Here is a 14,975-nt window from a genome sequence, read left to right as displayed (position 1 = left end):
AATTAGACAGTCTTGTAGCTAGCGCTCTAGGCTCCCTGACTCGCCGGTGTAGTGAACCAGCGAGCCATTCTGGACAGAGATAGTTCCGTATTGAGGATCATACTCTGTCCCTAACCAAGCGGAACCCATCGGTATTGCGTATTGAGCATTACCGTGGATCTGCACAGAACCAACCGGGACAGAGATTTCCGTATTGAGGATCATACTCTGTCCTTAGCCAAGCGGAACCCGTCGGCATTGTGTATTGAACATTGCCGCGGGTCTGCACAGCTAAATATTTTGTTTGCGAGCATATTCGGAGCTTTCGCTGAATTGAAGCGAAAGCGAGTATATTAGTAGTACTAATTAATTTCTTTTCTTTTATAGACGTTTGTCGGGGAATTCATTCATCGCGGGACCCAGACGGAAACGTAGAATTCATTTTATTTTTGTTTTATAAGTATACAACGTAGAATTCCTTTTTTTTTAGTTTTTATTTATTGTATATATATACTTAATAGATTTATTTTTATTTCAAACCTGTGTTTTACTGAGTCTGTTGCCCCGAAAGAGCTACCCATCACATGCTTTGTCGCGAAACTTGACATCATTTTCCTTTTGTCGTGGTCTTCGGTTCTTTATTAAAGTCATGGATACAAGACCAGTCAAGTAACTGTTCTGCTCATCTCCGCTCGATGTTCTATTAAATTCCTTAATAATGGTATTTCTTTCAAAAGTCCAATCTTTTGAAAGCATTTGTACCGAGAGTACTTACAATCTAGCGCTATTTCGTGTGAACTTATCCTCAATTGCTTCATAACATCACATAACCTTCCACTACTTCTTTTTCTCTTCTTAGATCCCACGTTTAAGTTCTGCACAGTACTTTCATCACTGCTGTCAGAATTTACAGTCTCTGTCTTTCTTTCCATTATAATATTTTAAAATACACTACTACTTATTTGAAGATGGGCATAAACAAAACAGACTCTAAACTAAACCGCATACTTGCACGTGTACGAGACGAATGACATTTTTTTTAACCGTGCGTCGTATAGCGACCGCGCAGAAAGACTTACAACGTTTTTGCAGTGTTTCACATAGACTTTCAGCGTTTTGTCGTGGATGAGATTATTTAGTTTGTGAATACCACTCCACTAGACTTACAGCGATACTGCCAAGCAGCCCAGGCGATTCGAATCTACTTTTACAAGTAGTTGTTTGATACAATATTCCCGTTTACCATAAAAATTGACTTTCATCGTTTATGTTTGTTGCCGTGAAGGTTTCATTTAATAAAACCGTCAATATCAGCATTTCTTAAAACGGTTCTTGAAAAAGATGACAAAGATGTAAAAGCTGTGCCACTTAGTAACAATACTGTTAGCGGAAGAATATACGAAATGAGTAGAAATATTGAAAAACAACTTGTTGCAAAGCTGAAAACAAAAAATTTCTCAGTGCGAATGGATGAATCACATTTGAGAGGCAGTGAGGCAGTATTGATAACTTACATAAGATATATTGATAAAGATTATATATATATATATATATATATATATATATATATATATATATATATATATATATATATATATATATATATATATATATATATATATATATATATATATATAATACATATATTAAACTAAAAATCTTCTTATATTTTAATTTCAATTTTAAACAGAACATGCCTGCTTAAAATTTATGAAAGAGTTTTGGATTCAGAGATAATTCTTGTGCATTGTGTTATTCATATGGAATAAATTGGTAGCTAAGAACACCTTGTCTGTTCTTAATGAAGTACTAAGCCTGTTAATGCTTTTTAAAGCTATTACCTAGTGTGAGCTAATGCCACGTTTAAGCTATTTTGTGAAGAAAAAAAAAATGAAAACCACGTGAGACTTATACTTCAGATTAAAGTAAGATGGCTATCTAAAGGGAACTGCTTGAAAGGATTTATGGAACTGTTTGGTACTCTTAGTAATTTTTTAAGCGACAAACCTGAGATCAAGTATCTGTTACTTGGATTTATTTATTTAATTGGAGAGTGTTCGGAATTTACCTTTTTTTATTATTACTCGTCAATACTAGAAATGACTTTCGAAATTTTGTCCATCCTCACAGAGAGCAGATGGGAAAAGTATTCGAAGAAAAAGAGAAGGATGAACGTTGGGACTCGACTACGTGATTTAAAGTATTATCTAATGGCGTGATTTTTGAACGTGGTTTACAGGTCGAATTTATTTCTACTACTAAGATAATATCCGGTAATTCTGCCTGCGCATCAAGCGAGTGTGCCGATTTTAGGATTTTCAAAGTTATTCCTAGTTTTGTCAAAGTGTAGCTTGTTATCTGAGAATGTTTTTTTATTGTAGAGTTATGGAACTGCAAGAGGCATATAAATGAATAACTTTATTTAATGCAATAATAAAATCACGATAGTTTTTCAGTAGTTTTTTATATTTAGTAATTTTGTTCTGCATATAAATTTTCGATTTATATGATAGTATACCTATGTCATTCATGATATGCAATGAACTGAGTAGAAATAATGAAGTATGCTAGGAGTTTCTGTTGAGTAGCAGCTTCTGCTTCTGTTAAAACATCACCAAATGGTAATAAGATCCAACATTTTCTTCAAATTTAATATTCGTACATGTTTCATTTTAGGTGAACTTCTACCATTTTCCGAAAATCCTTTAGTTATTCAAAACGCAGACGAGAAAACTACCGGAAACTACACATGCACAAAAATCAAAAACGAAACCTTCGAAAATTATACACACGAGATGCAACTAATAACATTCCCGGTATATAAAATTAAACTTGAAATATTATATTGGATTAATGATAGCTGTTCCTTACAAACAGGGGATATTTTATTTGCATACTTACCGAAAATAATTGGCCCTGTACTCTGTGGTGGTAATGGGAGATTGTGCCACGTGGATATCGGAAGACCTCGTTGTTTCACCAAAGTAAGCTAACAGGAATATATCGTCGGCTTAATTCGCAAACTGCGTAACTCCTATCGGTAAAACTTTTTAGAAAACGCTAAAAAGTGTTTTCTTTTAATTACAAGATAAATATTAAAGAATAAATGAATCTATACTTTGTCATAAAGTGACTAGTCTGTACAGGGTAGGATATGCAATGTTAACCTTATGGGAACTTCGCCAAGACGTTGCCAGTTTTATGCAGTGCGCGATGGCGTTCTCTATTTTCTATCTTTCAAAATAAACGGAATAAACCAGGAGTTCTCAACAAGTCCCCACGTACAATTTTATGTAATTTACAAATATCGTTTACTAATAATTTTACATAATACTATACATTATTTGTTTCTAATAGTATCTTATCAACTTTTATCTTTTATTAGTAGCAGTAGTATAATAAAATGTGCATTAAATAAACATTTTTTTCAAAGTTTAAAATAATTCCGGTAATTTCTACTAACTGCCAAATTTAAAATGTTATTTATGTCCCTGCGGTGCTAATTACTGTGCTAATTACGCCACCATGTGTAAGGAATTTGTAATTTTGATTGATATCAACTCCAAATACTTTCTTCAGTTTAGTTTATAACTAATTGAGAAGCAATTAGAGTAATTCTTGTACAGAATATATTTAAAAGCTTGATACATCCAGGGCCTTAATTAGTCTTTATTTATTCTTCGGAGCGCGTAAACATTACATTACGATTATTTGTACCATCTTGAATGTACTGTTACTATTTTGTTATTGTTATTATTTGTTGGTGGCTGTTGTTGTGATTTGCTGTTGGCAATTATTGTTATTTTCTGTTGTTAGCTATTGTTATATTTGAAGCCAAATTTTTACCGCAAAATGGAGGAAATTGTTTAATGGAAACGTGGAAAAGCTCTGAAACTTTCAGAGAAGCAGATACTAATGAATATTATTAATTATCATCTTAATCAGGATAACAACGATTCTGTATCAAGTGTAATTAGGAAAATGTCAGAAATGAGTGGTGTTTGCGAAAAGACTCTGTTTCGCATACGACAGGAATATTCATCACCTGCTGGATTACAATCTCCAAAGAGCAGGCCCAAGAAGCGAACGGTTGGTAATTATCGGGACAACAAGTACGATGAAGGTGTCAGGGGCCAAATTCGTAGAATAGTTCATCAATTTTTTCGTGACAACATACCACCAACAATAAACACCAAATTAGCTGTTGTAAATGTCGAAAAAACTTTGCTCAACTTTTCACTGGCCAAGCTACATCGCTTGCTGAGTGATATGGATTTGTGTTTATAAAACGTGGCAGAAATTCAATTTTGATTGAAAAACCAGAAATCACCTCGTGGCGTCATCGTTATTTACGCGCAATTCGTAAATACGGTGCAGAAGGATACAACATAGTGTATTTGGATGAATCATGGGTAAATATCGGGCACAGTGTGAAAAAAGAATGGGTTGATAAAACAATTACATCTCATCGCGATGCTTTTGTTCGTGGTCTGACAACAGGATTAAAAGCTCCAACAGCTCGTGGTGCACGGTTCATTTTATTGCACGCAGGATCTACCAGTGGATTTGTTGATGGAGCAGAGCTCACGTTTTTGGCAAAGAAAAATACTCAGGACTACCACGACGAAATGGATGGACCGACCTTCGAAGATTGGTTCGAAAATAACTTAATGCTAAATTTGCCAGAAAAAACTGTTGTGGTAATGGACAATGCCTCCTACCACATCAGAAAGTCAGAACAAATTCCCAATAGTTCAACACTAAAAAAGATATTCAAGAATGGCTTCTGTCAAAGGACCTATTTTTTGAAGAAGACTACCTAAAGTGCGAGTTACTTGATGTAGAGTGTGAATGTGAAGATTCTGAGGCTCCCACCCTATCACTGTGAACTCAATCCCATCGAAATGGTTTGGAGTGAAGTAAAACAGTATGTAGCTGGATGCAACGCGAATTTTAAAGAAGCTGAAATCCGAAATTTAATTACAGCAGCGTACGCCAGAGAAATGGAAGAACCACGTAAACCACGTAATAGCAACAGAAATAAAATGTGGGAAATTGACAATTTGTTGGATGATATCGAACCAATTATTATAAATGTAAATAACGATAACGGAGATAGTGATGACAGTGACGATAATAATGATAATGATGATGATAGTGAAGCAGAAACTAAATGTGAAAGAAAAAGGAACTAAATATAATGGTGTACAATTACGATTACTTACACACGAAATTAAATAATTTTCAACACGAAAATTTATTTTCGGATATTTCCACGTTTTTTTACTCCCAACATATACAGTGCGGTTTTTAAAAGTCCTTTTCCCCTTAACTTTTGAACCGAACAATACATAAATAAAATTTTTCTTTATATTTTAGTTATATTTTATTCGATTTTATTTAAATCTATGAACAAATGGTTTGTATCGCTTGTATATTATTTATGTTTGAGAACCACTGACAGAAGGAAGCCAGGCTGGGTCGTTAGTGGGCATTAGTACTTAAGCTACTCTCAACACAAAAGATGGATTAGGCTAAGTAGTAAGAAGTGACGTTTATTTTAATACAAGTTTGCAAAGAAGTATGGCATCGATGTTGTGCATTTACCCTGTACAGACTAGTCACTTTGAGACAATCAATAGTAGAGGTAATGGATTTTGACAAGAGCTATGAGTCATGCCGATACAGTAAACAAGTTTACCTGTTATTTACAAGGTCACAGCTCTTGTCAAAATCCATTACTTTACTATACTTTACTTACTATAAAGTTTTTGCCAAAAATAATGCAGAGAGGGAGAATGCACTTTGAATTTTAATCATATTAAGTCATTAAAAACAAAATAAACAAGTTAGGTATTTTTCTTAATAAAATTTGTCTATAATTTGGAGATACGTTTTTTTTTAAGCAATAAAACTAATAATAACTCTTACAGAAACAGGTTTATTTTAATACAAAAGTGAATAGAAAATTAAGTAAATTAAGTAGTAAATTAACAATTTTTTTCTAAGTTTTGTGGGGTAGCTTGTCATAAAAATCGTGATAATCACGTTCCATGGATAATTTTAATTGCTGGAGGTGCTGAAACTTTTCGTTTTTAATTTTAAGTCTATTTGTATGTACTTGGGGAAGGGCGATAGAACTATTATAATAGACACAAAATTACTTATATTTAGCCGTACCGGTAAGGTTTGCCAATCTTCGGTGTGACGAAGCTTATAAAAATACCATCCTTGGAGTATTTTAAAGCTTTAAAATCGTTTACAGTAAGGTCACCGACAACAACTTTACCTGTAGGCGAGCGGTTTACCCCTCAAAAGACGCTTAGAAACAGAATATACCGACTAAAATTCTTTTTGCATTTCTAATGCACCAAACCTTTTTTATTCGATTCTATATATTTTTCCAAGATGAAATGTATTTTTTTTTTTTAATTTTTACAGATGGGCCGGCAATTGTTATTAACAAATAACTTATACAAAAAAGCAATTTTACCGAATTGCTTCGGAATCAATTTTTTAGGTGTATCTCATCAAAATAAATACTTTTTCTCTCTTAATATTTTTTCAAAAAATGCTTCCTTTTCGAGTTTTTTGCATTTTTTTGTTGAAAAAATACCTTAATTAGTGATTTTTGGGATTTTTTTTCTAAAAAACTACTAAATGAATTGCAATTCTACAAATAGCTTTATAATCTTTAAACCGTCGAGTACCAGTTAGAATATTTTGACAAGGATAATTTTTTTCTATCTTGCTAAAAACGTGGACCCAAATATTTCGAATATGCCTTTCTCGCAGTCTACCGCTAAGTGTGTACAGCGGTTGCGGCGATACAGGCGTGCGAAGCGTAGAAATATTTGGTTAAATTTAAAAAATTAATTCAATACAAATATTACGTACAATTTATTAAAAAAAAAAAGATATTTCTAATTATTTTTTTATGGACATATTATAATTAAAACAATTAAAATTAATTTTTTGCAATGCTATAATAATGTAATTTTTTTAGGCATATTCGAAATATTTGGGTCCACGTTTTTAGCGAGATAGAAACCATTTATCCTTGTCAAAATATTCTAACTTGTACTCGACGGTTTAAAGATTATAAAGCTATTTGTAAAATTGCAATTCATTTAGTAGTTTTTTCGAAAAAAAATCCCAAAAATCACTAATTACGGCATTTTTTCAATAAAAAAATGCAAATTACTCGAAAAGGAAGCATTTTTCGAAAAATTATCAAGAGAGAAAAAGTGTTTATTTTGATGAGATACACCTAAAAAAATTGATTCTGAAACAATTCGGTAAAATTGCTTTTTTGTATAAGTTATTTGTTAATAACAATTGCCGGCCCATCTGTAAAAATTAAAAAAAAATACGTTTCATCTTGGAAAAATATATAGAATCGAATAAAAAAGGTTTGGTGCATTAGAAATGCAAAAAGAATTTTAGTCGGTTGATGCTCTGCTTATAGGGGTAAACCGCTCGCCTACTGGTCTTATTGATTTAACGAACTGGAGGTGATCATATTTTTTTAAGAAATCTTGAGTTAGATATTCGACATTATAAGGACTTTTATGGCAAGCAGTTTTACATATGGATGCATAATCTGCTGAAATGTTAATTTTTTTATTTCGAATTTGCCTCTCAATGACGGAGTGGATACTGTCCACCTCCATCTGGGTGTGACCTTTTTGTAAATACTTTTGAGTTACCGTTAACCCAGTATCTAAGGCAAAGTTTAATAAACCATTTGATAACGTTGAGTTACGGTTTTGGTACCCGCAACCATCACTCCATAATATGATTTCAGTGTCCTCAGTGCTTTTTTCTGTCAAGTTATACAACTGTACCTGCTGGTTTAGGAAATGAACAATAATACTCGTAAAATCCTTACTTGTGAGCCCTCCTTCCGATTCGTTTCACAAGTAGCAGAAGCGTTTTTGGCGTTTAATATCATAAATTGTGAAGTTATGTACAATTAGTTTGGTTTTGTAATAGAGGCTGGATTAAGTATGCCTCGTCGCTGTGAAGAAGTAATTAGATGTAGAGGTGCAAATACTCGCTATTGTGTTTTTGGGAGAGGGAATTGTTAAAGATGATTTAGGTTATATTTTCTTTAGCTTTAGTTGTATTAAATGCCAATAAAGTTTATCTTTGCTTTAAATGTTAATGAAAACTTGTTACATTTAAAGTTCTGTATAATCTTTGATAATACAGATACCGAGAAATTTTTTTTTACGAAAATCTTGAGAAATGATGAAACTATCTCAAAATAATAATAAGATGTAGCGTTTATTTCTAATAAATTTCACAGGGTGTTGCAAAATACGATGAAAAAACACAACTTTATTTTTACACCCCGTATACGGGTAAAACGGTGATATTTTTCAGAAAACATTAATAAAGTATTTTATTAGAAATAGACCTATAATGTGAGAAAAAATCCTCAAAATCAAGTTACAAAATCAAGTTATAAGTTCAGAAGAAAAATAGCTCCAAACATGAAATATTTAAGGTGGTGCGTTAATTTTGGGCAGTAGTATACAGATAACGACATTGTTTTGTTGACAATAGAAATTAAGATTTATTGCAATCACATCTCTAGAAAGAAAAAAAAATCAGAATAAGAATCGTTTGTACTTTTAAATAAAAAAAAAAACAATAAAATTCTTCCAAACTTAAACATAAAAAATACTACCTAATTAAGAACCTACAAACTTCATAAGAATTTTCGTAAACATTGAATGTACCTAACAAAAAATAAAAATTAGGAAAGCAGATTAATGAATTAAGGGCACAAATATTCCACTTCCTTGTGCTAAATAGTAACCAAATCTGTCATACAGATTTCTCCTAATATTTTGGAGTAGTGCTGGTGTAATGCTTGCAGAGAAATGAAGTATTTTTGCCCTTAATTCGACTAGGTTTGTGGCCCTTTCAAACTGATGCCCATAAATGTTTTCTTTGAGAAAGCCCCAAAAAAAGAAATCGTTAGGCGCTAAGTCACAAAACCTACCGGGCCATTTAATTGTACCACGTGTACTTATCAGTCGATCAGGAAACGTTTGATTGCGGAAGTCAATAGTTGCTCTAGAGTTGAGAGCCGAACACCCATCCTGTTGGAAATAAACCTCCTGAAAATTGTGTAAAAGATATAATCTTTTAGCGAAAGCCGCTCCTGAAAATTAACGGAATGGCGTCGAACTGCCGGAATGATCTCATTCTGTAAAAGTTGTAAATATTTGAGCCCGTTTAGGTTTCCATCGATAAAAAATGGACCGACAATATGGTCGCCTAACATCCCAGTCCAAACATTTAACTTTTGCGTAGCTGCCTTCTCACTGCAACACTGAGGTGCTTATTTTTCCGAGAATAATCCTTTGCAACGGACGGATTGTGTTTTTTATGTAATGAAAATGAAGATTCGTCAGAGAATAAAATATTTTTTATGAAGTGTACATTTTCATTCTGTTTATCTAACATAAATTCACAAAACTCTATCCGCCTAAAGTTATCTTCCGGAAACAGTTCTTGTGTTGGTTGTATCTTAAAACAGTGATACCCATTCCTTTTGAGAACTCGCTGGACAATTCCAGCATTCACGTTAACTTCCCTAGCAATTTGTACACTATTGCAGGGTTCACTAGCTTCCACAAAAGCACAAATATCAATATCCCTGTCTTGACCTTCATGACACTTTTGACAACTGTTTACACATCCCGAAGTTTGAAAATATTTATTGGTATTTTTAACTGTTGTAACACTTGGTGAGGGTCTATTTCCGAAGGCAACAATAAATAAATCAATTAGATACTTCGCGTATCGAATGACCATGTTACAAGTTGCACTTTTTCTTGGACGGTATACAACGTAATAGGCATTTTATTAATTATTTGTTTATTCTTTCAGAACTTCGTTTGAAATTTTTAATGTCAATATGACAATTACGACAATTCGTACCTACTGTGAAATAAATATAGAGGTGGAAACGTGTAACATGTCACAGCGATTGCCATTGTGTTCTATGGTTAATAAAACAATGTCGTGATCTGTATAAGTTTCAACTCTATATAAAGTATCTATAAAATTATCCTCCGAATGTCTACAGACAATCTTAAGTAATTAAATTACTTTCTTTTTTATTTTTAGGAGGACAACACATATTTTAGAGTATCTGTTACAGCTACCATGAATGACATTCACGAAATTTTACCGACAACAAACGATGATAATTGCAACTTGAATTGCAGATTTAAGGCATATACAAATATTATCTACCTGGTTAATAAAAATGCAAAAATTGTTACAAGCATTCCAAGTAAGAATATTTGAGTTATAGTAATATTATTTTTTTCAATTCGATTAAAATCTATTAATTGTAGATCCATACAAAAAGAATAGAATTTATTAATACACATGTTGAATCACGATCCGATTTTTCTTGGTCATTTGTTGGTCTGTATTTATGTCTCGAGCTTTCTCGCTCGATATTATGTAGTGGTATCCTTTCTAATAATACTTCGGACATTATTGGTAGTAGGCTTATAAGTCGATATGAATTTGCTTGCGTTGCGGGTTTACCAGGTTTCGGAATTATAGTAACTTGAGCAAATTTCCATTGTATTGGAAAGTAGCGAAGACGTAGTATGCTGTTGTATATTATTGTTAATAACACCACTGCTTTCCTCGGTAGCTTCTGAAGTAATTCTCCTGTTATCAAATCATAGCTAGGAGCTTTCTTAGGATTTAGCATTTTTGTTTGTTGTCGAACCTCTTTCGTAGTAAATATTGCCTGAGGAAGAGATAGTTGACATGGAGTTTCGAGGTACATTTTTGTATCATCATCTTCATCGTTATTAGTATCTGGTGTTGCGAATACAGTTGCAAGATGCTCTGCGAATACTGTTGTTTTTTCTGCGTTTGTGCCGGTCCAGGTCATATCTGTTTTTCTTAAAACTGAATTTGTTATTGTTGGTCGTTTAAATGTTTTTATATATTTATTTTTATTTTTACGCACAACAGGCCGTTAAGGCCTAGGGCATTTTTTTTAAACATAATCCTAATATTAACTAATTATAATTATTTTAAACAAAACTTTAACTTAAATATGTATATACAATATTCTTAGCTACTCTGAAGGACCTGGTGTACAATATTTCTCCATTCGCTTCTATTTTGTGCTTTTCTTTTCCAGTCCCTCACCTTCACGTGTTTAAGGTCTTCCTCCACTTTACTAATCCACCTCGTTCTGGATCTACCTCTTCTTTTGGGGCCGATTAATTTTCTGGTTATTACTAGTTTGGGCATTCTGTTTGTTGCCATTCTTTCCACATGTCCCAACCATCTGATTCTTTGTGCCTTGACGAACTTGGTAATGGTAGGTTCATCATCATCGTTATTAGTATCTGGTGCTGCGAATACAGTTGCAAGATGCTCTGCGAATACTGTTGTTTTTTCTGCGTTTGTGCGGGTCCAGGTCATATCTGTTTTTCTTAACGCTGAATTTGTTATTGTTGGTCGTTTAAATTTTTTTGTAGCTTTCCATATAGAGTAGTCTTCGTGTGAGAGGTTCGAAACATAAAACTAAAAAGAGTCGTTTTTTTCTTTATGTAATGCTCTATTTAGTCTACAACTTATCCTGTTAAGGTACGTTTTATTTAGTGGATATCTAGTTTGTTGCCATATGCATCGAGCTCTCCTTTTTTCTGCTACAAGTTCTCTTGAAAAATCTAAATGTAATTTAAATTTAATTGCGAAAAATAGTTAAATTTGACAATAGTTGTTCATTTTGTACACTAAAATTATTTTTAGTCGGTGTATTTTAAATTTTTATTGGAATAGTTCTTTTTCATAGTACATTCAAGACTTGATACTGATCTGGACTTTCTGACCAATATGACGACAGTAACAAACGAGCCACCAAAACTTATAACTACTTGCAGAGGAGGCTACGGAATTGAAAAATTTAAACAAAGATTATGTGGTAAGTTTTTGTTAACAACTATAACGTTTACGTTTCTAACATTGTTGTTATTCTAGTCTATTATATTCAGAACAGCATTTTTTTTATTTATTTTGCTTCAACCACTTAGGGTTATTATCATAAGAAAAATACAAAAATGATAAAGACATACATAGGCATATACAAAATATCAATTACATTATAATGTATACAATATATATTTTAATTATTAATGTATTGTATTAAATTTTATTAAAAAAGTTTATAGTTTTCAAGAATTCTGTCAAGTCAGCTACGTATTTAGATTCTCCTAAAAGTTCTTTTAATGTTTTTGGAATGTGGTGATATAGTCTTTCAACTGAGTATATTGGACAGTCAATCAAAATGTGCTTCACTGTCACTTTACATTCACAAACAAAACACCCTGGTTCCTCTTCTTTCTTCAACAAGTATCCATGTGTTGTAGAAGTGTGTCCTAATCTGAGACGTATTATTAGGACTTGATGTTGTCGCTTTGAAGGCCAGAAGTTCCATGGAAGGACGGAAGATTTTATTTCTATCAATTTAGTGGTGCTTCTATTCCATTGGTTTTGCCAAACATCGTGCAATTTTGATTTTAAGTAAGGTTTTAAATCTAAATGCACCGTTAGATTTTCCACTGATGCGGCTGTATTGGTTACTGCGGACCTAGCTAGACTATCAGCCTTTTCGTTACCATCTATTCCAACGTGTGACGGTACCCAGAGGAACTCTACTGTCAATTTGTTTTGGTATATACGGTATAAAATTAACTTAATCTGCTATAATGTTGGATGAGAGGGATAAATCTGAGAAATTGATGTCAGACAACTAAGTGAATCAGATATTATAAGAGATTTGGGAAGTTTTTTTTCTAGAATAAAGGTTAGGGCCTTATTGATGGCAAATAGTTCTGCTGTAAAAATACTTGTCTTCGGAGACAATTTATAGATGGAATGTTCATGGGATATCAAAAAGCATGCTCCTACTCCATTTATGATCTTAGATGCGTCCGTGTATATAAAATGGTAATTTTTGTACTGTGCGAGCACATGGAGAAAGTGAGTTTTAAAAAAATTTGCTATCACGTTATTTTTGAACAGCATTTTTCTTGAGAGCTATCCGGCGTTTCAAGAAGATTGCAAGTAGAGAATTTTCTTAATGAAAGTTTGCAACCTTGAGCTAAGTAGTCAGGTGCTAGGGCTGCTATCTTGAGATTTCCTACTCATTCTTCCATACCTACCCATGTTTTATACGTAGAAGAGTCTCCTTAGCCGAAACGTTCCAGTTTTATGACGCCGGAAACTCGCCGATTATCCTCTATCGTCTGCTACATAACGTACATCCATTGTAGGCCATCTAGCCAGTGATTACACGACAAAGTATTCGAGGATTTAAGAATAGGATTTGCTGACAGAGCTGAGTTCTACTCCTAGAATTGATAGAGAAACGTAAATAATATACCTAGAAATTTATATTGCGTTTGTTGACTATGAAAAGAATTTCCATCATGTAAACAGAAACACTTTATGGAAAATTATGGACAGACGACAGACGGGATTATTTCAGCCATCTGATAAAATAATTATATTGCAAATCAGAAAGCATAATTATTAATAGTACTTGAAAATGCACAACAAAACCGATAACGATCAACAGAGGGGTGAGACAAGGGCGGATGGCCAAATACTTTTACACAAAACAGAAAAGACCTACAACTCGCAACCTACGGAGTAGGCCTGAGCCTGAATCCACGAAACCATCATGGTGGTTTCTTACTTCCATGCTTGAAACAGATATGTGAAAATTATAACCTTAAAATATCTGAAAACAAGACGAAAATTATGGTTTTTAAAGGAAAAGAACTTGTACATTTCAAAATAATAATAAACGAAGTGCCAATAGAACAGGAGCCACATTTTAAATTTTTAAGATATAAGTTACGACTGTGAAAGAGTTATAGTCAATAACTTATATTGTATATTCTGGCCACTTAATGCCAGTAGAGATGTGTAATTATTCGTAAATCTTTATAGAATAGAATAGAAATATGCTTTATTGTCACTGCAAATTGTACGATTTTATGGACTAAGCTTACAAAAGTCAAAAAAAATTGCTAAAATTGCATAAATCGTCAATAGCACAGAATTACAATATAAAAGATAATAAACTATACACTTCATTACAAAATTTAACCAAATTGCAAATCGCAATCGCAATAACAATCAAAAATAACATTGTTATTTTTTGCATTTTGAAATAACTTTTACTTGTTTCATCGTATTTATTGTTACGAACGTGCTCAAAAATATTTAAATTTTAACATGCATTTTATTGTATATACATATACATTAGCAATTATGTTATTTTAATGTTCAATTTTATTTATGTGTTCAATCTTTTAATTTCTTTACTCCCGATGAAGCTATTAAATATAATTTTTGAAGAAAAAACAAAGATTTTTATTTAATATAGACCACATACCCGATATTTCCAACATACTTCAACGTACTGTAATTTCTTATAGTCTATTTCCATCATATTCATAGCACATTATGTATGCAAATCCCTAAACTGTTGATACGGGTGACTCAATGAAAAATAGATATTTGTCAACAAGTTTACAGAAGTATATAGGAAAACAATTTTAAATTGAGTATGACCACCAGGTATAAAGGTTGAAGCAGAATAGAATACAATAGTTTTGAGGGTTACTAATCCCTAAATAAAGTTGCCAGTGTCGAAGTGATGGAGATTAACAGGTACTAATGAATCTGCAAGAAATGTAAGATGTTTATTTTATTGGTTATATATAAAATAATTTGTGGCCGTAACAGAGCCGATTTGTAAAAAAATGAATATTATTTTAATCAAATTCCATTTCAGATTCACTGCTTTCTTCAGAATCTAAGGAATCTTCAACTCCAATGTTAATTATTACCGGTTCCAGCATTGCATCAGTCATATTATCCAAATTCCACATTTTATTTTCTTCCTTGTGAGCATGACTAACAGCATT

General features: G+C 32.6%; 1 protein-coding gene across 1 annotated transcript in view; it reads left to right on the top strand.

The window, feature by feature from the left end:
- Positions 1-14,975, top strand: part of LOC140450527 (uncharacterized) — a 103,922-nt gene that overhangs the window by 80,004 nt on the left and 8,943 nt on the right. The window contains exons 11-13 of the mRNA XM_072544184.1: positions 2,656-2,963; positions 10,126-10,294; positions 11,831-11,959. Coding sequence (XP_072400285.1) covers positions 2,656-2,963; positions 10,126-10,294; positions 11,831-11,959 — 606 coding nt within the window. The remainder of the gene's footprint in view (positions 1-2,655; positions 2,964-10,125; positions 10,295-11,830; positions 11,960-14,975) is intronic.

Source organism: Diabrotica undecimpunctata, chromosome 9 (genome assembly GCF_040954645.1).
Source record: "Diabrotica undecimpunctata isolate CICGRU chromosome 9, icDiaUnde3, whole genome shotgun sequence".
Taxonomy (NCBI): Eukaryota; Metazoa; Arthropoda; class Insecta; order Coleoptera; family Chrysomelidae; genus Diabrotica; species Diabrotica undecimpunctata.
The sequence above is the reverse complement of the archived record's forward strand: the minus strand, read 5'-3'. Positions and strand labels throughout refer to the sequence as shown.